At 41.5% G+C, this 27,012-nt stretch overlaps 1 protein-coding gene across 3 annotated transcripts in view; it reads right to left on the bottom strand.

Annotated features, from left to right (window-relative positions):
• Positions 1 to 27,012, bottom strand: part of PIKFYVE (phosphoinositide kinase, FYVE-type zinc finger containing) — a 63,167-nt gene that overhangs the window by 21,597 nt on the left and 14,558 nt on the right. For all 3 annotated transcript variants that reach the window (XM_065670168.1, XM_065670167.1, XM_065670169.1), the window contains exons 7-20: positions 25,865 to 25,954; positions 22,488 to 22,626; positions 19,710 to 19,867; positions 18,803 to 18,914; positions 16,959 to 17,106; positions 16,296 to 16,463; positions 11,057 to 11,119; positions 8,876 to 9,005; positions 8,353 to 8,533; positions 6,958 to 7,032; positions 6,203 to 6,310; positions 4,301 to 4,441; positions 3,565 to 3,691; positions 1,369 to 2,555 (exon numbers count right to left, since the gene is read on the bottom strand). In XM_065670168.1, coding sequence (XP_065526240.1) covers positions 1,369 to 2,555; positions 3,565 to 3,691; positions 4,301 to 4,441; positions 6,203 to 6,310; positions 6,958 to 7,032; positions 8,353 to 8,533; positions 8,876 to 9,005; positions 11,057 to 11,119; positions 16,296 to 16,463; positions 16,959 to 17,106; positions 18,803 to 18,914; positions 19,710 to 19,867; positions 22,488 to 22,626; positions 25,865 to 25,954 — 2,827 coding nt within the window. The remainder of the gene's footprint in view (positions 1 to 1,368; positions 2,556 to 3,564; positions 3,692 to 4,300; positions 4,442 to 6,202; positions 6,311 to 6,957; positions 7,033 to 8,352; positions 8,534 to 8,875; positions 9,006 to 11,056; positions 11,120 to 16,295; positions 16,464 to 16,958; positions 17,107 to 18,802; positions 18,915 to 19,709; positions 19,868 to 22,487; positions 22,627 to 25,864; positions 25,955 to 27,012) is intronic.

Raw genomic sequence — 27,012 nt, 5'->3', positions numbered from 1 at the left:
TTGCTCCTTTTGTACTGATTAACCTTCTCTGAGCTTTAGGCAGACTTGTACCATGCATAACTGCTAACTGCAGTTTTAAAACAGCATAAATGATATGTCTAATGAAAGCAATGCACATGTGTTTCTGTGGAAAGGAAGCCAAGAGAAATGTAAAACAACAAAAGCCCAGACAAACATCCAGAGACTCTGAAGCACTGTACGGTTTAGGACACCTTGCAATCAAAACTCTGCCTCAACTACTCATTCAGGCTATAGAAGGACTTCCAACTTGCTGTCCTCTCTGAAGAGATTTACCATTGCTGCTGGAATGGAGCTGTTTCCCCTTCCACACCCTACAGAACTATGAAGTTACCAAATACTTCTCCTTGATCACTGAATAAATTTAAAACAGCATCAACCAGTCTGACCCAGAGCACGAGCTAGTCTTACAGTTTGTAAGATTATGGCCTGTGAAGCTACACAGATTTACATTTAAGCACCATTAATTAAATAGTGACTTCTGCTCATGAGCTTGAGGGCTGACTGGCTTGGGGAGCAGATGTTTGACTATTTGAAGGTATCAGTTCTGCTACTGTTGTTCATAGACTATTTTCCTGAACAGCTTCCAGTTCAGGAAAGTCCCAAGATCCTTTTCTTCAGATACAAGTTGGTTACTTGCAATAGCAGATTCCCCAAAACTCTTAATATTTTGATTACAATCACATATTCCCTTCCTTTGAATTTTCAAAGGAGATTCCTCCCCTCCATTACAAGATTCTCCCATTTCCTCAGATCACTCAAACTTTTACAATCAAATACTTCACTGTAATTACAGCTTACTGCCTTTTCCATGACATTAAGCCCTCTGAAGATGGAAATATTATGCTTTTAGAAATCAGCAATACAAGCAGCAAGAAAGCTCAGTTTCAGAAACTACTTTACATTTGCTCCCCCTTCATGAACTCATTTTCATGTACAGCTGAGCTGAACAGGCCCTGTCATACACTGATTCTGGGCTGACTTTGTGCATTTCTCAGGAAGTACAGTCTCACAACCTCTTCCCTTTTCAGGGAAATTCTGCAGTCAGTCTCTTGTTCTGCTTTCTTATACCCCTACCCTCCCTGCTCATACAGGCTTAAGTGCCCAGAGTGTTACAAGCTAAAATGCAGTTTCAACTCAGTCAAAAAACAAAAGCAACACACAAACAAACAAAACCAAAGCTAAAAACACCCATACAAATAATAAAAAACAAAACAAAACAAAAAAACCCAAAAAAACCACCAAACCTAATCACCAACCCCAATTCTGGTTTAACGTTTAATGCCTTCTGTGATACCACACAACACTGACATAACCTGGGTTTTTCAGTAGCATAGCTTTGAATCTTACCTTATGAGACCATGACGATTCACTCTGAGCCAGTCCCTTTTCATCCTCTTCATTCCTGCAGCCAGTTTTTCCAGTAGCGACACTAGACACCTCCCTACTTTGGGCAAAAGGATCTCCATTTTTCTGTAGTATCCTCCCTCCTCTGGCCCGATAGTCAGCCAGCATTCTGGCCAAGCTCTGGCTATCACCTAGATGTTCTGCTATTCTCGTATTGACCAACTCGTGAGAAGGTAAGACTTGGACAGCCTTGGCTTGAATACTCCCATTCATCCCTTGTAGTCCAGAGAGATCCCGCAACAACTGTCTCTTCCTTCTGCTCTCCAGCTCTTTGTATTCCTTATTAAGAAGTGGAGACCAATAAACTTGCTCAGGGAAGTAATCCCGGGCAGGGCATCTCATGCCTTTTTCAGTCAAAAGAAATGGTTCACGGAACGTCAGTACAGGAGAAATACAGAGAATTACATCTTTCAACTCCTGCTTAAATGCTGCAGAATAAGTCTTAAGACGATCTTCAGAAGAAGTTACTTCCTCCGTGACATATAAACCAGTATCATCCTGGAGAGGATCTCTGAAGACTCTCATCTGACTCTTGGACTCCTGCAGGTCATCTGCCTGTTGAAAAGACTCTAGAGTCTGGCTATCCAGAGTGACCAAGTGCTGGTCCATGCCATGGAGGGGCAACAGGGATGTTTCAGGTATTGCAGGAGGTACAGAGTTGAACACTGGAAATTGTGACTCCAATCTGTGGTGCTCTTGCTGTTTTGAAGACACCATTTCCAGTTGACTGTTCTCTTGGTCATCTCTCTCAAATAAACCTCTTTGTTCAAGCAAGCTGACCTCATCAGAGGACACGGACTCAGAGATTACAGGCAGTTTTTCAGAGGATAGTTCAATGTCTCTGACTGCTGTGCTGACATCTTCACCATTGAAAAGGTTCTGTTGTTCATTTTCATCTCCTGGCTCCTCAATAAGGGAGTGAAAGGAGGTGTTTCTGGTCAGAGTAGGTGGCATGGCAAACTCATCCATAAGGAAAGAAATTTCCAGCTGGGAATGGTAAGCCACACAGACCATGAAAATCAGAATCTCTTTCACACGGGCCAGCTCGTACTCTGCGGCACCACACAACTTGATAGTGCAACCCAGGTGCTGGGGACACCCTTCAAAGAACATCAGGGTTTTTGTCTGATCTAGAAGAAAATAAAACAAAACCAACATAGGAGTTAGGATGAGAACTACAGTTAATCTGCTCTTAGCTATCTCACACACTGAAAAGACTAACAGACTAAGAGCAAGTAACATTGGTAGTACAATACAGCTGCAGAAATCACATCTGTGTGCTAAAATAACATTTTTGCAAGCAAAACAAGCATTTGCTATAGAACTTCTCCTGTCTTGTAAAACAGATCATCAAAAAGTCCAAGTGAAGGCCACGTGGAACATGTTGGCCTAAACAGCCTATTCTAAGATCACTGTAGACTCTGCAGCAGTGAGGCAAAAAACCACTGTCCTCCCACACACATTCGCTCATCATTACAAGTCAAAAGCCTACATGATTTTGAGTGCAATTTAAAGGCTGGAAGGTGGCATCGGGAAGTGGAAGGAGAAGAGATACAAAGACTACACCTCCACGAAGACTTGCATGAACAGCATCTACGTGTGCTAGCACCACTGGGAACCTGTCAAGCAGCATTTCTTCCTTCACAGACTTCCACTCCCAAAAAGAAGTTACAGAGGAAGAGGAACATGATTTCTCAAAGGTGCACAATGACTGGACTTGGGGCAGCATGCACAAATTGCAATGAGACAAATTTTGATTGGATATGTTAAAGTAGGATCTGGTGATATTTTGAGGTCCCTTCCAACCCAGGCTGTACTGGCTCTGTTTCTACGTGGAAAAATTCCTTATGGTGAGGATGGTTAAGCAACTGAACAGGTGCCCAGACAGACTGAATTTTCCATTCTGTAGTATCTTCATCCTAATTAAAACCTAGTGTGTCTCATCTTAGTTAGATCATACTTTCATGTCCACAGCCAGTTCACTGTAGTTCCAAGACATAACAAAGTAAAGAAAGATGAGGAGGAAGGATAAGATAACACTTTGATCACACAAGGCACCCAACACTTTAGATCCAGTTAAGGGAAGCAAAACATTTACCCTTTCACAAACACAAGCTAAGACACATCAAGTTTACTCACCATTGGGCAACTGGAAAACTTGCATATAAAATTTATGACAGGTTCCCAAACGTGGTTTGGTCAACAGTTGATCCATTGACATTACTAAGTCTCCCTGGGTCATTCGACTCACCCGGTCTAACACTTGCTGTAAAAAATTGAAAGAACAGTAAGAATCTGCAGTGCAAAGAGGGCACTGGCACCTTTAGGCTGCTCTTAAAAAACAAACAAGCAAGCCAGTGTGACCAAGGAAACCTCTCACTGAGATGCAAACTCTGGGTTAAACCCAGTCACACAAACACACACCTACAATATACAAGAATCTTAGAAAAGCAGTAAATATTTTTGGTGAGAGGTAAGATTGTGCCCTTCCTTGGAGATATCTGGATCTATTCAAGTGAAAAGAGTTCCAGGAGATATAAGCGTAGTCACCACAGTGCTGGCTATCAGAAGCTCAGCCAACTCCCACAGCTGCTCTGTTTGGCTATCTATACCCTGTCCCACAAGGACAGAGAGGCTTTCTGGCTATCACTGTGGACCCATGCAGGTTTTGCTACAGATAGGTGCTAGAGTTACCTAGAACCAAGCCAGGGTTTGCCCGTCCTGTCTTTTTGGGAGAGAAGTACCATTAAAAGAGAGCTCAAGTTTGGTTAGAGTCAAAAATAAGACAACTCTTTAACTTCTCCTTGTAGCAAGCTCCCTGGAGAAAGCAAAGAGATCTACAAGACCCAGTATGACTTTGACAGGAAACACTCACCGGCTTGACATTGATGACCAGAGTGATACCATGCTCTAAAAGCATGTCCTGAGCAATTCGGGACACAGTCTTCTCAACAAGGACCAAATTAGGCCTGACATCAACTATCCGCTGTACATAGTTCTTCAAGAACTCCCTTTCCTGCAGACAGGAACAAAGTATGTTAAGAACAGCAATTAACTACAACAAATCCATCTTAACATTACTTTCTCTCTCATTTATACAGACCTTTCCTATAAAACCAGGGAAAACAGCTATCCAGAAACCACTATCAGTTGCCCATTGTGCACATTTCATCATCCCCATAGCACAATACCCAGTTTATCAGTAATTTGTTATATGCACTAATTGCACATAAGGATGTAGTCTGATGACAGTCTGAAGTAAGAGACTTGCAGCAGAATCCACACAGATTCATGAACCTTATATCCTTACACAGAAGAAGTCTTCATGTTTGAAAGCTGCTAGAATTAGAGCATCCTGAACCAAAGCTTTTGCAGTATTATGCTTTCCATCTTTAGATACATGCTAATGTTAAGTGCTGGCACTCTGCCACTACCATTCACTAAGAGTATGCCGGTGTTCTACACCTCTACTAGTCTATACACAGACCCTTCAGTCCCTAAATCTGTATTTGGGCACAATGCTTCTGGAGTGGGATGCAAAACACTGTGCACTGAAAAACTGCTCCTCTAATCATGCCCACCTTCTGGCTTCATCTCACTATCCCCTCCACACTTCTATTTCTATGCACAGAAAGAGAAAGCAGAGCTTTAACTCCATCTGAACTAAAAGCCTATACCGAGGAGGATACAACTTCCCAAGCCTCTATTGTGTTAATGCCGCTCACGTCAGTCAGGTTTTAGAAGGTCTGTGCAAGAGATACCACAAAAGCAGTTTGTCATTTCCTCAGAACACAAATATTCATGTTAAGGTTGCAAAGATACAGCCTTTGCTAGAAGCTAATCTTTTCAATTTAAGTAGTATTTCTGTACTATTTTCTGTCCTGTAAGACCTTAATGCAGATTGCATTCTAAAGTAGATGCTGAAATAATCAGACCAATATTTAGAAGGTATTTAGAAGCTACTTCTATCCCATCCAGATAAAGGACAGGTCTCAGCTGAAACTTTTACTAGAAAACCAGTTCACTAGGCAGAGAGCAGAGACAAGTTCTATTGCTAAAGCTTTCCATACCTGTAATCCTCTCCATTAATCAACAAACAAAAGTGGGTTTAAATGCATGCTAAAGAAATAATCAAATACAGAAAAAAACTTCATGGCTCAAGCCCAGTAGGGCACCCAATACACTTGTTATGAGTATCCTGACAAACACCTGAAGACAGATTCTCAGACAGGAATGCAGCGTGTTTAAGAAAAGTTCTATCCATTTCAGTTCTTTCATATTTGAAGCACCTCCCTGCTCACAGGGGTTGAGCACCTGTTTTCAAGTGACTCTTTGTAGTTCGTCACTTTTTCAGATTGGTGGTTGTTCCATTTTTTTCAAGCCTGACAAGAAATAACATGGGAGCAACTTAACCCTAAATTTTCTACTATTTCTTCACACACTAAACCATACCTAGCTCTGACCTTCTGTAATAAGGAACTATATGTTCCTTATACAGGGTATCATTAAAAAAAACCCACATTTTTTAAAATGCTGCATTTAATTGTGAGGATCAGAAGATCACTCAGAACACGTGCTGACGGTTTTTGTTAAGTTAGAAGACCACCAGCTTGTACTGTACTTCCTGCAGCAGTTTTCTTAGCTAGCTGCTAGATGAGATTTTTCTCTTTCCTATGCAATCTCACTCAACTCCACCTTACACACTGAAAAAAAACCCAATCAGATGTACACCGATCATCATATTTTGTTTTAACCAAGAACAACAGCATGCTCTCACCTGAAGTACTATGGGGTCTATGCAGGTAAACTTTGTTTCTTCCCGATACAGGTACTCAATTGAGCACTTCAGCAGAAGAATTTTGGGATTTTTCAAGCAAGAGTTCATCTGAAAAGAAGACACAGAAATTGTTACAACAAAAATACAATCATCTGGAAGATACAGTGTACACAAGAAGACAGACTTCCCATGGTAAACCCAAACTCCCAAAAGTGTCTCAGCTATCCCAACTATACATTCTTCCTTCTTATGAAGATATTATACCCAGTTTCAATATTTCACAGCTACTGACCAGTAACAGTGCAATATTAGAAGTTTCTACAGTCACCTCCAAGAAACCCAAAGTTTTGATACACTTTGGAGCCTCCATCCAGATCAATTCTATCTTGACCTCCTCTTTATTTAAAGGCTCGCTTTACTATATTGTGATAAGGTAGAATTACAAAAGCCTTTTTCTGGCTAAAACTTTGGGTAATTATTAGATGCCTTGTGAGGCTGTAGGGGTAAGAAAGGATGTTTTTCCTATATGTGCATGAGAAACTCTTCCCCACACCCCAAATCTCTGGGCTAAAAGAAAACAGCTTGGAAAAGTAATGCTTTAAAAGCTATTCTGGTTTAGGGACTCAAACTAGAGAAAGCTTGCAATCCTCCTGACTGGTGACAGAAAAAAACACGACCCAAAAAGGAAGTCACAGCGCATTTGCTTCTTCAGCACAAACTATTAGCCAGCACTTGATTAGTCAAGCCTACGTTACCTTTTTGTGTGCAACATTCTTAGTGCAAACAAATCCATTCACCACCATGGAGTCAAATTTCTTTCCACCAGGAATCTAATAAAGCAAAGAACATTTTACAAGTGTCATACACTCCCATAACTTCTAATGCAGTAAACCTAATACGTAGAATACCCATTGTAGCTGATGTGCAAACTTTAGCTACACCATTAGCTATCAGATGAAACATCAGATACAGTCATACTGGACACACAAATCTTTTCTTTAAAAGTCTGGCAAACTAAGGACCACACGAAAACATGCATTAAGTTCCAGGATCTCTATGTCCCTCCCAACAAATGCATATTTGTTAAACCAGGTACATTCTGGAAGGTAAGCGAACCTAGCTTCTATAGGCCATCAGGAGCATACCCCCTTGCACATGCCATTTCCACTGACATCAAACAAGTTGTAAGGCAAGGAAAGAAGGTAAGGAAAACACAAAGGAGAGAAAAACCAAACTTCCACCTACTATCTGAACACATCGAACACTTGACTAGTGTGCCTACAGTTACAACCAATCACAGGAGTAATGAACAACATGAAACGGGTTTCTGAATAACATGTACATGAGTATATTTCTGTTATCAGCATATGAAAACAGCAGACAGCTACAAAGAGCTTTCACCTCTGAACATCTGCTCTTTGAACTGGAGATTCAGGAGAGAGAGCAACTACTGATGCTGTCTGTAGAGATGCCACAAGGACTATGAGGTTCTCCTTGTATCTTACACTGCTTCCAAATACAAAAGGCCTCCCGAGGTGAATTTTGTCAAAGAAAAACAAGGCTGAGGCTTTGATCCTCAGTCATACTAGCTCCTTGGATGTCAGTTTCACATCAGCCTCTCAGAAGAAACTCTGCACGCCACAACTCCAGCTTTACAGTTCACCGATGTCAACACTGCGATATCTGGCAGAACCAGATGCACTATCCCACAGCAATTAACTTTTCCTCTTGAGGAAAGTCTGTGTGCTTCACATGGGAGGAGTTCAACCCTCCATAATGGATAGTTACAGAGTAACAGATTGCTACACAGAGTTCTGCAAGCTACTTACCCAGCACTCAGTACATGTCCAATCCAAGCACAAAACAAGCAGAAACCAAAAAAGGAAGCAAGTCATTAAAAAAAAATGTTGCTCTTTGCTACCTTCTGCAGCCCAAAAGAAGAGAACAGCTCCAGGGCACTGAAGCTCCTTTCTCAGTATGCAAAGTTCCTTCTATGCAACTTCTTCTACAATGCCACCTTACTGAAAGGCTGCATTGGCCAATTACACCACTACACATGCTGGGGGCAATCTGAAGGGGACACTTCAAACAACGGGTGCTGCCAGCAGCTGCACCCTTTCATTTCCCTACATCCCCTGTTGGATACTTACTTTTTTGATATGAACAAACTGGCGGATATCCATGTCATCATCTCTGTTCTTGACATCAGGCCGTACAGTTTGAACTACCTGGCAGACCACAGGTACAATGATATCCCTCCAGGACAGTGACAGGGACTCATTGTACAGAAGCTGCTGAAGCAGTGCCATCATGTGGTTGTGATTAGCAGACCTGAGAACAAATAGATGTCTCATGAGAAAAATACATGTAACAGGGATCAGTTGAAGTTGCATTTCAAAAGTAAATTTCTTAACATTTAGAGTGCAGAAAGTCTCCAAAGGAAGAGTTGCCTATAATGTTCTACAGTCAACTCTGGTCCTGCACTTCAATATATAAAAATCACAGGGAAATAAGCAACCAAAATACACTATAAAAAATGTGGTTTCCACAATTCAAATTAAATCCTTGTTTTTTCCCACTGTAAATTAAGTCCCACTGAAAGCTGCTGGAACAGAGTGGCTTCAGGAATTGTTAGTCAATATATGCAAACTCCTTTTTCTACGTATTTCTTACAGCAGCCTTTCCATAGCTTGTTTCTCCCCATTCTCTTCCCTCAGCAGATCAAGATTGCTGTGATGCCAGCCTAGGGGTGTGAAAAAGAGTTCTTTGGACTTCTCCTCCACCCTCCTGTTGAACAATGACTCTGCAAAAGACAAATAAACCTTATTAATATAAGGTCACAACTGAATGCCTGTATCTTTCAGAAAGGCTAGTTTGAAATGGGAAGACTTTACTAAGACATAAGCCTAAGCCTCTTGAATTACTGAGTTTGAGCTAGATGTCATGGTAATATGATGATGCAAACAGTATTGAGTATGAAAGTGGTGAGTGTACAAAGGCAAAGTGAGCTACTAAAATTCTTGTACTGCCAGTATAGATCAGTTTTCCAGAATTGAGCTGTTACCAAGTTTAAGACAAGATTTTAAAAACTGAACCTTATATCCCAGTTTTGCCTATAAATAAGCAACAAATTCAAAATATTATGTACATTCACAATACGTAACCATAATACCTTTCAGAATTACAGCATTGGTCCAAGGCACCGATCTGACTGACAAAAAGCAGCTGATTTGAAGATATCTACATATAAGTGGCATTAAAAGATCTAGTTATTTCATTCATGCTGCAGCACAGGTATCAAAAATATCTTTCCAGAGGCCTTGTTTAACACACCTCCCAGACAGATTTTAAAGAAATGCTAAGCTACTAATTCATATGTCACACTTCTGAACGTTTAGGTTCACCACCTCCTTGCTGCTCAGGTGCAGACAGAGCCTAGATGAACAAGGCTGCTGGCAACTATGTCACAGTACGTAATATTACAGAATTCTCAAGGATCTTCTGCCAAGAAAGTGGCAAAAGCTTTTCAAAAGACCTCAGCACATTTTCTCATGTCCATCCACATAACCATCATATGCATAGGTGTATCTCTGCTACAACAAAAAAGATGCCAATGAAGGCTATATCCACTGAATACATTTATTTCTAAATCTTAAATGTCAGCATGAACTATAGCCATTTCTACTTTGGAAACAGAAAGTGGGTTTCAACAGCATAAAACAGTCCTCACTTAGAGCAGGCCTTCCACTTTCAATCACTATCTTCTGTAGTAACTCCTCAAAACTTCTCTGGTTTGCAGTACCAGGATTGGAGGCTCTTTCAGCAGAGATTTATGTGCTTTGAAAGAATTACTAGATTGTTTCCCATACAGGTATTATGATATTACAGAGGGAAGTTCCCCATTCTCATAATGGCTGATTATAAGTCACATACACTAGTAGTGTAAAAAATTTTCATCGGCAAGTAGTAAGCCTTCAGAGTTCAAGCTTAAAACTTCTCAAGAGTGCATGATCCAACTGCAAAATCCTCATTAAATAGTAATCTGAGAAGGATGAATGGAAAAAAAGGACTTAAAAAGCAACAGTTAACTTCTTCCAGATGTTCCATACCCAAAATTAGCAGTGCAGAAGATTAACAGAAGTTACATCCCTTTTCCTTTCTCCTGCAAAAGCTTAGTTAAAACCTAAGCATCAAAAACTTTGTTTTCTGGCTGCACAGACACTTGGGTTTTCCCCTTACTTCCTCCTCTTACAAGCTCACCAAAATCAATACCATTAACTGGGACAAAAAAACTCCCATAAATTCACCTGGTCACAAATACTAGAGGGCGCATGGGTTTTAAAACTCACAACTGCATCTAATGGTAATTTCAGAAGTACATTTCAGAAGTAGCAATGGTGGTGGTGATACTGATGACAAGAAACCCAGAAAGATTTAAGAAATGAAGCTTTAAGCTATTCTGTGGAAGCACAGCAACTAATCATAATCAAATCTTCATTTGCTTGCACACAAAGTTAAAGATCGGTTACATAAGTTTGTGGGTGGGAAAGTTGTGAACAGACCTGGCACTTAGACTCACTCAAAAAAAAAACCAAAAAAAAAAAAAACCCAAACAAGTAAAAGCTTTTCAAGTGCTTTTGAATGGAGAAACCCGAGAAGTGAAAGAACCTTAAGCTTGAAAGTGCCTTCAAAAAAGTTACAGTATAGCTTATCTATCAGTTTTGTCACAAATAAGTTCAGATTTACTGTCAAGTAAATATTTCTAAAGGCTTAACACCCTACTAAAGGGGTATTGAGGAGCTTCCATCATTATATTAAAACCGCACAACAGCAACATTTTAAGCTTCTCCTTACCTTTAATAAAAGCATCACTTATGGAGAACATCTGCTGCCCTCCGTTCTCAGGATTCAAATACTCTGAAAGAAGAGAGAAGAGGGAGATAGGCGGAGAGAAAGAAAATGACAGGTTACACTGGTGTGCCCATATAATTAGGATGTACACGCCCACACCAGAAGCAGCAACATTACTCATCTAAGTGTTTAGTCACCAATTTAGCAACAGCTTGATGGGTGGTAAAGACAAGAATATTCTCTCATTCTTGTTCTATCAAAGAGTTCTAAGACGACAAGAAAATTGTACTTATTTCTGTGAAGAAACAAAACAAACAAAGGAGACATGAGCAAAGACTGAACTAAGAGTTAAAAGTTTGCTTTCACCATTGACTCAGACCACACTTCTCTCAATCTGAAAACAAATGTGCTAAGCTTCAAGCAGACACCATAGGAATGTCCAGAAAGGGAACAGCCTCCTCACTTTGGTCTAAAAGTGCAGCTTCAAAAGCCATCTTGCTCTCACACTCCAATGAAGTTCTTAGACTGATGTTCTCAGACTGAAGTTCTCAGCCATAAGATTTATTTTGCTTGGTGAAGGAAACAAAAGAGCCTGCCTTTCAAAACCTAGAAGTCTGAAGTCTAGAACAGTTTAAAGTGTTTTGAGGAATCAATGCTGATAGCAGTGTACTCCCAGCAACAAAAGAAAATAAGAGATGTATCACTTTACATATGGGAAAGACGATGAAGCTCCATCTACCATCCTTGTTTAGCTTGCTAGATCTTGATCTTTCATGCAGGCTGGCTGGCTGGCTACAAAAAGCTTGTTTTCTCTACAGGCCATTAGATCGTTGTGCCTTTAGTTAGTTCCTTTGCTGTACAAAGGGATTGTACAGTGAGAAAACAATTGCAATAGCCCAAGCGCTTATACAGTGCAATAATCCAAAGTCTGAAGCTAACTCAGTATCGCATTCCCTGAGAATGGTCCAGACCTACTGCCACAAACAGAATGCAAACCAGGCAGTTTTCACACACCAACAAAAAGCAACAGAGAGCTGACAGGACACAAACAATCACAAGTCTCTGAACGGCAGCACTCATAGACCCTTCACATGCCACCATTTTCAAAACCTGAGCTTGTCTGTAGTTGCCCAGTTTGAAAACATATACTTAATAGATGATCAATGTGACAAACAGAAGCTGCAAGCTCCCCTTGCAGCTTAATAGTTACTTGCAGGTTCCTTTCACCTCATGCTTAGATTAAGAGTTTAACATTACAAGTAATCTATTGCTTGATAAAAGCTGGCTCACCCTCAGCGTTCATTCACCCACAGCCCCACAGACTACCTAAAGTCATGTCATGCTGTACCTTCACATGACCATGTATACTAGCACCTCCATCCCTCTCCACCTTGCAACAGCCTTAGGGCAGCAGCCTCTATTGTGAACTCACTCATATTACATCTGACATATATACCTGACTGACACAGCAAACACAGGAGTTATCCCTAGATGAAACCTAACCTTAGTTATGCTCTAGTCAAAGACACAGGTGGCACCTCTAAACCAGCCACACTTCTCTTCAATACAGTTTCACCTCCTATAACATGGCTTCCAACTGTGCCATGAGAAATTCCTGACAAGGTAAGATACATCCTCATAGACTGGACAGATAATACACTCACAGGTGTGAGTTTCGGATGGTGAGAGTGGCTAATGCACATTTCTTGCACATCATCCCTAGATGCACCATGCTCCAAAGAAGGAGCAGCAGTGGGGGAGGAGGAGGAAGTTCCTGTAGTGGTTTTTGTAGCCTTATCTGTAAGCAGTGAGCTATCAAGTGACTATCTTACAAGCTCCTCTGAAGAGGTCCACCAAAACAACCCACCCCAGAACATGAATTCCTAGGTCCAATTCAAGGGCATCACTGAAAGCAAATACTAAAATACACACAGAAATTCACAGGTCTCCAATGGAAACCAGCAAGTACTTTTTTTTTTTTTTTAAATACACCTTACGGATTGCTCTGGTTAAGCATCAAAACGGACTGGGCCTGGAACCTCAGCTTTTTTTCTGGTACACAAACAAGCATGCATGCATCCACAACGTGCACCTTCCCAAAATGTGCACCAGGAGGGCTCCTGATAACAGTGTGCTAAGGCTTGGCAAGCAATGGTGGTAACAAACCGTGTCATAGCTATTCAGATGCTCTTTTCTTTCCCCCTCCTAACTGGATGCAGGCAGCAAAAACTAGCTACCCAAAACACGTCAAGGATATCTGGCCACAAAAACATTTAGAAAACAACACTTCCCATATTGATAACATTTTAAAAACAGCTACTTAAAAATAAATCACTTATCTCTTTCCCAAATATAAATGCAGAAAGCAATTGAACTTTGTTTCCTATTTTGATAGACACTATAAAGTACCACTGTCTTTAGAGAGTGATACTATAAATGAGTCACTATACTCACTTGTAAGATACTACAAGCCAACTAACTTGGAGTCACTAGAATTCCATGAAAACACACCAGACATTAGTCAGCCTGTAACATCACAAGAAGTCCTGCCATTAGACTCAGACTATATACAAACCACACTGTTGTAAAACACAGCTGGTACATCACAGGCAATTGCTTCAAAGCAGCTGACTTCTATGACTGATGGAAATTGCATATCCCTTAATCATTTGAAGAAACCCACTAACCACTTAGATCAAAGTTGACCTGCACTTCTAGCACTGATGTTTTGCCCTATGAGTCCTCCCCCAGTGACTGTAATTTACCAGTTGTGAGGAAATTGAGTTACTAGCCTCAGAAGGTGGATGTGATCTTCAGTTTTACTGTGTTATTTCAAAGGAAATTAAATCACTGCCATCCAGTCTAATGACAGAAGACTACTTAAATGAAATCAAGCCAAATACACATGTACATAACAGTCATATGGAAGTTACTGATCCCTGACAGCGCCAAACATGTCACTGATTTAACTACAGTACTGCTCTTAAAATAACCATGTCCTATTTTACATAGAAACAACTGTATAGTCTTGACTTTCTAATCACTGTGATACTCTCTAACATCCTGGATGGCATCTTTTGTCAAATATAGCCAGGATAAATCAGAAAAACAAAACAGAAGACTTTGCACTCAGACTTTAATATTTCCAGAATAAAATTTTAACATTCATGCATTTCACTACTCTAGGCTCTGCAGTATGAACTGTGGGATATTGTCCCACCTAATTCTGAAGGCCTTGAATAATGGATATACTTGTGAAATTAGTGTCTCCCTACTGCCAAGTGTTTCTTACTATTCAAGATACTATCAATTCATTTTAACTTGTTGCTTCCTGGTTAGGTCATTCCTGTAGAGACTCTGTATTTGCGGAGGGGGCAGATTTTTCCAAAAGCTGCAAGATAATACCTACCTCTTCACGGTGCATCTTACTGACTCACACCTCTACCTTATGCCAGTTCCGGGCATATTACTGATACTTCCTCTTCAAGGGAAATCCATTCTCTCAAAATAAATTGTTCCCAGCTTTCCCTACTAATTACACTCTTACAGCATAACCTAGTTAAAAGACCACACACTTCAGGAACAGATAACAGACATCAGTCAGCAGAGATTCAGCAAAGATAGCAGAGTGCTACCAATACATGTAATTCAAAGACAGAAATCTCTCTCCTCTCAGTCCCCTCACCACTTGCCCTTTCCACTGATTTTCTCCAAGCTCTCTATCGTCAAAGTCTTTCTCAGAAAAGCTTCAGCTGTGGCTATGGGAAACCTTGATTTGGTCATCAGCTTCCAAGAGAATCAGGTTCTCTTACATTTCCCCTTCATCATGTTCTGCTTTTCGTATACGGAGATAAAGACTGAGATATGTCTGAAACCAGGACTAGCATTCTGCCAGTCCTTTAATACTGGCCAAGCCAAACTAACTACTACCTGCTTTACTCCCAACACACACTGATAAAAAGAAACCTGCCACAGCTGAGAATTCATAGGATACTGCAGCACACCTGGGCCTATTTCTAACTCATTTAATCTAGCACCCCTGCTTCCTAAAAGGAATTTATCAGTATATTCACCTTCTCCAACCTTTCCTTCCCTGGAGATGCATCAGCTTTTCCTTTGATTAGGGCATGAACTAGAAACAAGTTGAATGGAACCAACAATGAGTTGGTGCCAGTAATGCTGACAACACATCCCTACTGTTGAGACACTCAACATCAACTTAGATTTTTACCCTATTCTGCTCCTTTCTCAGGGGGAGGAAATAAGCAGTTAGATTTCCCTTCTTCTAGACATATTTCAGTAAATAACAAGAGGTGACTATGACAGGCACTAATAAATGCCCCCTCTAATTTACCTCTCTTACCCATGTCTAAAATGCTTTCAAAGTCAGCTGTGATCAATTCATTATTTAACACTGGATTATTTTTTAAAGTTGGAAATACTGAAGGGGTAAGGGTGAAAGAATAATTAAGAATAAGACTCCTTACGAGCAGCCAAAGACAGAAGTCTACAAAGCTGATGTAACCTTAGGTGAGGAAGCAGAGCAAAGACATCAATTGCTCCCCAGCATGTAAAGCGACTAGAATATACCAGACCCAAGCCAGAGGCAAGCCCTAGTTTCAGTCAGCCCTTGTCCAATTTAGAGAATGCAGTTGTCAACAGGGAAGTACATTATTTTTTCCATAAGGATTTTGCTTAAGTCTTTCAATTTGGTACTTATTTCTTTCCAAAGAAGTTTTGAACACAGAGTACCTGATTTCTTCCTACTTCGTTTAAGTGGATGTCCTCTTTTGAACAAGTGTTCTAAAATTAGAAGTCAGCACAGACCTCTTCCAAGTTAATTTTGTCTGGGTTTTGTTTGGAGTTTCATTTCTTGCTTGCTTTTCCAGTTTAATATCAAGCAAGTTAACACATAGCAAACTGGTTTATTCACGGACTATTTTTCAACCCCCGTTGGTCAGAAACGGTGTATGCGGATCTGCCTTACTGTATGTACAGACAGGAGACTTTGTTTCAACTGCAAAGAGAAAGTCCCAGGGGAAGTTACACACTCTGAAGAGAAGGTGTTTCAAGAGGTCTACTGAGCCTCCTCAGAGGTGAGCACATCAAAACTGCAAGTGAGTGCCAACTAACCATATTTCCCCCTCTGTAAGACAGCTACAAAAGTAGTGTCCAAATAGGTCAGTATTATTAGGGCCCAGCTCTCCATCATGTGCAACTCCAGCTGGTGACTACCTCATACCTTTTTGGTCGGCAGGGTGAGGGGGCACATGTGGGTACTTGGAGTGCTTCTTGATATGGAAGTTCACGTTGTCCAGCTCCACGTTCAGGCTGATGGAGGCGGCTGAATCACTGTCCATTGTGGACTGGAAGCTGCTGACTGAAGTGCGCTTGCTAGGGCTGGCGGAGTCTTTTAGTGTTGGGTAAGGGGAAGATACAGGGAGGAGAAGGGTTCAAATGGGAATCATGAGGGTATCAGAGAGGAGAGAAATTGTCTTTACTACATAAAGGCCAGTGTGCAATACTACAGGAATACAGTATTTTTATAGCTCTAATCTTATCTTCAGGTGTGCATGCTAATATATTGGGCATTCTTTAGTGCATTGCTATAGGCCCAAATCAAGCAGAAGTCTGCTTGAGAAACAGAAGGCAGCAATTTACATGCTTCTCCTCCATTAAAAGTATAAAGTTTTGCCAGTTGCAACTAAATATAAAATACTGTATCCATCATAAGAAACAGGAGGACTAGTTAGGTTACAGTTTGCTTTAATCCTTACAGCCCCATGCGTGCACACACAAACACACACACACACATAAAGCAAGACATGGTTAAACTACTATGTTCTGAGGACTGAGGATAACAGGGGAGAAGGCAGATTGAGCACAAGACTCAGCTGAAACTCACTGGCTAAGTTATCCTCTCCTTCATCAGCAATCTGCTCTGTGTCACTGTCGTCAAACTTGATGTCTTTGAACCAGGATGGCTCAGAGTGCCCCTCTACAGAGTTCACAGAGTCACTGTCTGGAGATGGGGTTTCCGAGAACTCCGTGCTCTAGAAGACAAGGAAGAAAATACAAAAGGTGTTAAAAGTGCAGCTCTGCTGAAATATTAAGCTGCCTTAAAAAACAACCTGCTACAAATGCAGATAATTTTTAAAGTCGGAGGATACTCTTAGTGGGCTGAGCCAAGTTAGTCATACAGCCACCCCACTTAGCATGAATTAGGAACTCTCTGGAACAGGAACCAAGTACTTCTTTACACTTCCCACGTGCTCTGTATCTGTCTCCTTCCCACTTCCACACAAGCTGCGACTAAGTGGCACTAAAGGACAAGTTTCTTCTACTGCACATTTTCTGTGGGTGATGACTGTATCCTTTGCCCAGAAACCAGCACATGCAGCTTTTAAGAGAGGCTAATTCTAAGTTACTGAAGCAATTCTGTGACTGACCGAAGTAGCTCTAAGAGTTTCACTCACAAGTCGGACTCCAGCAGGGGCTACTGTGTCCAAGCAAAGCCTGCCTAGAGTGCCAGAGGACCTGGAGAACATTTAAGTGACTTCTATCAGCCATCGTGATCTCAAGACCTCACTATCATTCTTTTGGATACAGTGAGTGCAACAAGCAACTGAGTCAGCAAGCAAGCAAGTCAACAAGAGTCTCCTGACCCTTGTCCAGAAGAAATGAGATCAGACAGTGCTTTCAGCTGATGAGAACAAGGACTGCCTTTAAACCATTAATAACATAAGCCCCTTACAAACAGTTAGAAACCGGGATCCACAAGCACTTGCTAGTTAAGGGCAAGCTTTTACCAGCAAACTGAATCAGTGCAGTTGACAAGCCGAGATGCCAGATGAAGCCCAAGGCAATCTCAAAGGAATACCACATGACTATAGCCAAGAGCTGAAATTCATGAGGAAGACAAGATGCTAATGGCCGCAAGCTTTCTGACTGACCTGCAGACAGCTGAGCCATTCTTTATAGTAAGAAGCTGCAGACCATGTAAGAATCTTGAATGCTTTCAGGTAACAGAGAGGCTACAGAGATACCTTGTTCCAGTTAAAAAAATAATCCAGTCACTCCGGCCAGTGACTGCTCTTACCCCTCAGTAAGTCTGATTGGAATGAAATACAGTAGGATAGCATCTCTGGTCACTGGTTCCCTGCCTTCCCCTCAGGTAGCTAGTCTTATTTGGGAGGCATGACAAATACTCCCTCCCAATCTTGTATCATGGTGTGGTACCAAATTCTTTATTACTGCCATAACTGGAGATCAGGAAAAGGTTACCAATACAATATAGAAGAAGATACAATACTGCATATCTAAAATATCCATTCTTTGACAGTTTTTAAAGAAGCAATTTTGAAACAGAAGAACACAACCACCATTATCTCCATCACCAGTAACTGCACATAGATTTTAGATTCTGCATGACGGCACAGATGCCACAAGCACAGATTATGCTATTTCAAGGCCTCCATGGAAAATATCCACAACGAGAGGCACTGGCCTGGAAAGGAGACCCTTTCCTCCACTTTTTGTAGTGCATTGTCTGTAATAACACATCCTCTCCAGAGGACAGTCCAAAAGCTTTCTTGGCAAATGCAGCTTCCTCAGGCTTTAAATCACTAAGGGAAAAGGCCAGTTCTCTGGAGAGCTGATTCATAGATATGCCTGTTGAGAACAGGATTAGTAAAGATTCTAGTCAACAGCCAAACCCAGCAAAAAACATAGTTTTCCTACTCCTTTTACCTGTAATGGTCTGTAGAGAGCATACTCATCCCTGAAGAGCTGATCATGATGACTGACACATTCTAGCCAGCGTCCATCAACCAACGCTTGTCCTATTGCGATGGCTTGGACCCTGAAGTATAAAAATTGAGGTGGTTTTCCAAGTCTAGTTCTAAACACACACAGTTTATACTACAGGCATGCTACAAAAGGGAAGAGTCATTTGCTACGCACTACCTGACTCATCAGTATGTCATTAACCAGACGCTATTTAAAATACAGCAGAAAGAGAGTGGAATGTACTGATTCAAGTATGGAGCTGGATAAGGAGACTGCTAGTACTCTCAACTCAGCTGAGGTGTCCAAAAGATGTTTAACACATATTGTTTGTGCTCCTCCAATATTGGCAGCTCGGGTTATATATATACTAAGCATCTCTACTGAGTGAGGACTTGCTTTATGCTTAAGAACCATCTCAGTTTTATCCCCCTCTCGCACAGCTAAATACACCAGATTCTTTATACTCACAAGGTTAAGAGCCTGCCAGCCCCCGCAAAACTTTAGCTATCAAACACTATTAGTGATCTCTGAGCCTATGGGCAGACTGAGTATAAGCGAGCATTTTTGGACAGTCTTTGTAACACATTCACTGTTCTCCAACTGTTTGAGTGATACTTATCCAATAAGCTACCTCTCCCACCAACTCCCAAACCACACAGCCTCCTGAACCCTGTTGGTTTGGACCACACAGAGTGAGAACCCTACCTGTGTTGGTAGGTAGCAAAGAAGAGATCCCCATTTTCTTTCTTTCTCATCTCCCTGCAAAGGGGTCCATCTTTGAAGTCTACGGAACTCTATCTCAGCTAAAACTCAGAACCTCCTGTGACAGAAACAGATGACACCTGCTGTCCTAAAGCATCAGGGTTACCTTGTGGTTATGTGCCCATTTCTGATAAGCCAGTTGACCAGCTCCTTTCCCACAATGCAGTTGGGATGCGTCCGCAGCCAGTAGCGATGGTCTTGAAACTCCATCCCACTGTTGTGATGGCAGATTTTCTTCCACAGATCTTTCAGTTGGACTGAGTCCTGGACAAGGAAATGTGCAAGTTACTTACTAGTCTGACCTTAGCACTGGTTTCAAGGGCATCAGCCTGGGCTCTTAGATCAGCTTCTAGATCAAGGGCCCTCCACAGACATAAAATCTAAGCCATTCTGCACACTTATGTGAAGGTACAAACAGAAACAGCAAACATAGATGAGATCAGCTCTTTGTATCCTTACTCTTATATAAAGTTGAGAACAAGGAAGAAGTAAAGAGGATGCCCTCAGAGTTAAGTTTGGTGGTCTTTTTTTAATGTGGCAAGATTTTGTACTGCCTAGAAGATACTTACGTCCTTACTACTCCCCTTTTGCACCCTATTCTCAGACTCAGGTGGTGTGTGCAAATGAAGTGTGAGACAATAAAAACATCATCCAGAAGATGGTTTTTCTATATAATCTATTCTTAACCTAGGTATTGTGAAGCATACGAGTCAATTAGCAAGCCCCAGATACAGAGCAATTGACACAGCAATGCACACTGCTATGTGCAAGTTCTAGGACACCATTTCTTATTGGGGATCCCTTTTTGTATTGTTCAGTAACAAGTCTTCTTTTAGACACTGCTGGCATGGCCACTAAGCAAAAGAGATGTTTATCCCTCCCAACTCAATTAACCATTTTTGACTCTGTGGATCAGTACCCTTCACCACTTGGAACACTTGGCCCGCAAAGTCATTTTCAGGCCTGTTAGGCGCGTACACCAACTCTTGCTTAGGCTATGCCCCATCCAAACTGAGCTGTCTCTCTGCATCTGGGCCCTTTTGCTTTCCGACATATGCCCCGGTTTGGCACAGCACAGTCCCATTGCTGCAGAGTGTATTTGGGATTATTTTGAGAGCAAGAGAGCACCCCAAGAGGTGGAAAACAGACACTGCACCTCACTTTCTCAAATGGCTCAAGTGTATTGCATGAGGGTGGGGAGAGGGGAGAGGAAAGCTTAAATTTCAACTGATTTCAGCTCTCCAGTTAACTGCTAGACCCACATTATTGCACTTTCCCAAGAATGCCCTAAGATCCAAGAGTTTTCCTCCACTTCTGTTACTGGACTGGCTTTCTGCTTTTATTTCCAGCAGTGGCTGTCCTGGTTGTTATCCTAAAATTCATGTCATCAGCTCCCCTTCCATACCAGGTATAGAGTTAAACGGATCAGTAATGAAACACACCATAGGATCACAAGATTTGATGCAATCAGTGTTTCCATAGTTCAGCTGCCTTATAGGTTACCCTTAACTCACATGCTGAATTCATTAAACTGCACAAACTGGCAGAACACAGCAAATCCTTTCAACTCCAGGATTTTGACCTCTGCTTTACATAAAATTTGCCTATCCCAAGGTATTTACATCATTCCCTAGCTTTTATTTAATGAGCAAAGTTCATGAGTCTTCTGAATGGACTACATTAAGCTTTAAATATAGAGTCAGCTCCATGTGCTAAGTGCATTAAACAAACAGTGGGAATTCACAGAAAATCTTACATTACTTGACACTGCATCTTCTGATCTTACATGAACAGAAGCAATGCCACTGATCCTCTTCTCCTCCAAGTAAGGAAAGAGAAAAAAATTAAACAATGTGAAGCTGAAGTGCACTGGCACTTGATCATCTTGGTCCAAGTTATGTTCATAGCACTTTATATTTAATTTTTCCTGCATTAACTTACATGCACAGGCAGGACAGTGTACAGACATGTCTTAATGCTCCTCCCTCATGTGGTTATCTATTTACAGAGCACCCATGAAAAGAGTTATGCAACCAAACAGGAGCTAGCGTTTCTACACCCTCAGGAACGCTTGTATGCATTCTGCTTTCAGCAGGCAAATACCTGAGAACACAGAAATGAGGCTTCCTGATCTTAAAATGGCAACATGGAGCAGTCTTGAATCTCTTAACGCGTGAAAGACACTCCCTTCCCTTCTCTGCACCTTTTTTGCCCCATCTGTTGGAAACACTTCCCCTCCCTCAAAGAAAACAAACACTGTTTTCTACTGAAGATTGCACAGTAACTGCCACCTACAACACTGCCTCTGTGGGGAGGGGATAACAGGATTACACAGAACACTGTTGCACATTGATTTTTTTTTTTTAACAAGTACGTCACTACAACCTTCCACAAATTGTGATATTTATTCTGCAAACAGAGGGAGGGACCAAGTCAGGTTTTGCCCCAATAAGCTGTAACAGCTTCAACTTATTCACTGTGGTGTAACCATTTTGACGCAGCCATTTAAAGTTTTCAATCATGTGGCTTATGAAAGGGAAAATCTAAACCTGAAGAAACACAAAATCAGGTCATTGTGCTACAGGTTTAACCCACAAGGAGCCACCATACACCGACTCCACGCCACATTAACACACTTTCCTAACAAAAACAGTAAACACTTCTATGCAAGCACCATATGAAACTACGATTTGTTCCAGGAAGATGGAACTGCCCAAAGCAGCACCAATAGTCTCCATCCCTACACTACCTGGAGGAGCGGTACAGGTAAGAGTGCTCAGACAAGAGCCTTTAAATGCAGCAAGATACTCCTGCTACATGATACAAGAAAGGCAAACTTCATTGCCTTCACAGAGCAGGACAAACAGAAGCCTGGTTAAGGTACCAGAAGGATCTTGCGCTCATCCTCGTTGGTCTCTGCCTTCGTATGCGTGCGACTGGCCTGGGGGCTGACAGATGTTTCATAGGCAGGAACCATCGGTGAACCTGATCGATCCAGTGACAGGTTAGTGATGCTGGCTGACCTGTAGTGGAAGAGAGAAGGATTAAAGTTCATTGTGCAGTGCTCCATCAGAGCAGGCACTGATCTCGTATCATGCTAAAAAGGAACTTAAGCTAGTGACCCTGTTCACTCTCCTTAGAACAGACTTACTGCTTAAAGCTTCGTTCCCCATCAAAACAGGAAAAAGAATTCCTAGGAAGCAAGTGTATTGCTTTGGATCAAAGTTAAACCTAAGATTTTGTAAAGCTCTTTGTAGGAAGGAGTTAGAACTAAGGTTAGCCACAGCAATTCACATATGTCTACATTTGACTAGACTGGGGAAGGGATGGGACACTGGGCAATTAGAAACTCCAGCAACTTGGAGGCAAGACAGATCCCAGCAAGGGCAGCCAACACCCAGGATACCTGTAACAGGGCAATGACATTCCCCCTCTACTTAACCTATTTAAAATTCCTTCTTCTCAGCTCTCTGAAATGGCTGACAGCTTACAGAGTCTAGGAATTTGAGCACCAGCTCTCTAGGGTGCCTTAACTGCATGCTGAAGCTGGAGGTGATTCCAGCTGGCAGTCTTCCTTGTACTGCAATATGGAGCATCCACCTGGTATCAGTATGGCTGTTGGGAAATCTTGGCTATGCACTCCAATACAAGCACACCATTTTGCAATTATCATTGCAAAGCTAAAAATGCAAATGAAGTTCCAGATACCCTCTGCTCCAATATCCCACAATTAGACTAAGCCTCTCAAGAACCAGAGTGCAACTTCTGCAACCCAGCAGCAAAAAGCATGCAGTGCAAACTAGTAACGCTAACAGCACCCCAAGGAGTGAAGATGGAAAACACTTCTGCATACAGCAAGAAGGAAGCTTAAAATGCCAGTGCTGAACTGCCTCCAGAAGCTTGCAGCAGTTTGAGTGATGAGACCTGTTGCCAGTCTCTAGTCTCTGGAATGAAACTTGGATAACTTCAGAGAACTTGATAACCGGCAAACAGACACTAATTATTCCGAAGAATTCACAACAGATGATGTGGATGAGCCCAGGCATGAAAAAGCAATGCCACCCTCTTTCAACTTTTTTTGTCTGCAAGAAAGTAGGCACTAGTAGTACAATAGTCTCAAAATCACTGCTTTTTCCTCCTCTCTTAACAAGGATACAGGGCTGATAAAGGGGTTAGGTCCTTTTTAGTAATCTATGCAAAATCAGAGGAAACTCTATTGGTACTACATCCATATACATCTAGGGGTGATAAGCAAAAACTTTCTGTCCTAGTCAGGCATTCAAGGCAGGCTAAAACTCTGCCAGTTTTCTACTGTTCAGATGCTCTCAAGATAAAGTTAGAACAGGCAGAGTTTTGCAGCTTAACAAGAAGCATTATTGATGCAGAACATGAGACTGACAAAGTCCAACATTAAGGACTCCTTCCAGTTGTTTCACAACAACCGCTTAAACTATGCCACCTACCTGTAAGCAGCATGGATTATTTGTATAAAAGGGCATTAAGCAGGACTTAGAACAGTCAGATTTCATATCTGCGTCTTTATCATCACCAGTTACATCCATTACTTCATAGTATTTATCTTTTCTAAAAGCAGAGGGGAGGTTTTGCAAGGAAAAAAATCCTTATCCTTTAGAAGGACTTACAAAAGAGGAATTCAAATGCCTGCACTTGCAGCAGACTGTTGTGCTGGGTTCCCCCCCCCCGCCCCATAAATAGTCCGAGAAAAACAAACACAAACTCAACGCAGATACTCCATGCACAAGGAAAACAAATAATACTAAGTAACTTCTGCTACCTGCAACTAAATGCACTCAATCCGAGTCTTTTTTTGCTTTATCTCATCTAGAAAGAGGCATGGTCTAGCTTCTCTCAAAGAAACATGTACAGTGGCTTTGAGACAATCTAAATAGTAGCAATGCTTAACCCAAAACGAATAGTTGTTTCCACAGGGTCAGAATTTGATTATTTCTCATCATTGCTTCTCAAACATGATTCCAGACAGGTAAGTTACTACAGTGACGCCATGAATTCCAACTTGAATGAGCAGTTTGGGCTTGCCAGGTGGAGCTTAGAACCTTTTCTACTACTGCAAGTGTCAGCAAACAGCAAAGGCCTTTTAAAATAGAAGACATCCGTTCAAACAGAAGGAGGAGAGCATCCTCAACATTTCAGACATTTCCTGACGTCACTGCAGTTACTTAGCACTGAACTTTCAACTCTGGACTCCTTGCCATATTTGCCCAGAATTGATTTTTGGTTCTAGTTTATTCACCAGTGTTTTACTCCCCCTAGGCAAGATCTTTGGTTCTCAGCTTGTACAGTCAATATGGATCTCCTCCAAATCATTCCCATCACACAGAAGATGAAGACTCCAAGCAGTGCGCTCCGTGAAAGGCACACCCAGCATCCTTCTCAACAGAAGTTCCCTTGTCTTTGCTGGTCCTGCCAGATCCCTCCAAATCGCTAAACATTCTGCATGCCTGTAATACCAATGCAAAGAAGTCTCTGAATGTCTCCTGATTCCAACACTGAAATCTGTATTATCTTCAATCTGTTCCTTACACCCTTGCCTCACCCTTGTTTCCCAATTTAATCATAATGAAAGTATGTAACCAGAACGATAGCAGAAGCACTGTTAAGTAGAAATTACTTCTTCTAATACCATCCTATTTAGTGGGATTAGGCTCAAGCATTCACAAGTTGTACTAAAGCTCTGATGAACATTTCCAAGTTCATTCCAGCACTCTTGCATAAAGGCCTACAATGGGATTTTAGCCTAAGGAAGCCTGGCAACCTTAAACAAGATTATATTTAATGAATGAGCAGAAGGAGCAGACTGGGAAGGGGGAGAAAAAGGGAGGAACAACACACAAAACCAACAAAGACTACACTAAACAAAACCAAAGCTCCTCCATGACCTCAGTCTTTACCTCTCATTAACAAGCATGTTTGTCCTTTATCTTGGCTTCCTCAGAACTCTACCTTTCTTAGACACTTCTGTCCCTTTCTGTCCTCTTCACCACCACCTTTATTTGACTGATCCATCAGCAAACTGCAGGTTCTTCAAAAGTAGCATATTTATTAATTAGAAGACGTACATAAATGGCCTTTCCTTACCACTACTTACGGGTAATAGGGTGTCCCAGTCTGAAAATGAAACAGCATGCTCTTTAAAAATACATCCCAAAATACAGGCTTCACAGTGAAGGGTATGCTAGGAGTGCATCCAGAACGGAAAGTACTCAAATGTGATTAGTTTACCTATTTCTAGCTGGTGACTTCCCTGCATCCTCTTGGACAGTCCCAAGGCGTGCAGACAGCGTGGGATTTGAAGAGTCTGGGTGAATCAAGCTGCAAGGAAAAGGAGCACATTACAGATGTTTGAGGTTTGCCTCATGCAGCAGTGTCAAAACAGCTGAAATTAAAACACAGTTAATTCCAACGTTAACAATCATGGGTGTGAATGAGAGGTAAATCAACAACAAGGGAACAGAAATCTTTCCCCCTATGTAGATAAATGATACCTGGAGGATAGTGCTCAAGTCTTCTCACTTCAGACTCAAGTCTTAAATAATACAGTGTCGTGCCACTCCTTGCATTATCCTGCCTTCCTGCCCACTTTCCCTCTATCCCCTTTCATTTACACACCTCCTTCCTCACAGGCTGCTATTCCATGCTTTGGAGGTAGAGGCATTGCCCCTGTGTTGCCAACATATCATTTTTGCAATCAGAGCAATGCTATCTATTGATATTGTTAGACAGCTTTTACCCAGATAGCCTGACAACCTTCTGTAATTGTTTAACCTGATCACTATCACCTTTGCACTCTTTTTCCTTCCAGTTCAGAAGGAAGGACAGACAGTAGATGTTCATAAACCACCAGTATAAATCCCTACTGGATAAAATATGAGAGACAAGCCACTGCACCCCAACTGATACAGCTGTACAGTCTATGCTCTGGGATATAGACTTGTTACTAGCATGATAGATGCTCTTTGTGAGAAAATGTATGCAGTACAACCTTGTCTGAGTAGCTGTACTTGCAGAGTACCCTACTCCTTTACTTTTAAAGGACATACTGAACAGACAGGCTGACTCAAGAATTCCGCGGTAGTTTCATACCTGCCTGTACTTCTGTTTTTAGGAAAATAGGCACCACATCTGTTTTTTTCTTCCTCTCCCCACACTGGGTTAAATCACAGTCCTCAGAAATTAACTTATACCACTTGAGAAGGAGTACAGTGTTCTTCTATTCATCTTCCAAAAATAAAGACCCCCTTATTGAAGAGCAGTGGAAGAAATATACTTTAAAAAACATACAAGAGAACATTTATAGCTGTCCTTTCAATCCCACTTCCATTAAAACATTGTTACTTCCACCATTTCTCTATTTGCACAGACAGCATCTC

The sequence above is a fragment of the Lathamus discolor genome, chromosome 3 (assembly GCF_037157495.1).
Source record: "Lathamus discolor isolate bLatDis1 chromosome 3, bLatDis1.hap1, whole genome shotgun sequence".
Classification (NCBI taxonomy): Eukaryota; Metazoa; Chordata; class Aves; order Psittaciformes; family Psittacidae; genus Lathamus; species Lathamus discolor.
Note: the sequence above shows the minus strand (reverse complement) of the source record. Positions and strands in the feature narration are given on the sequence as shown.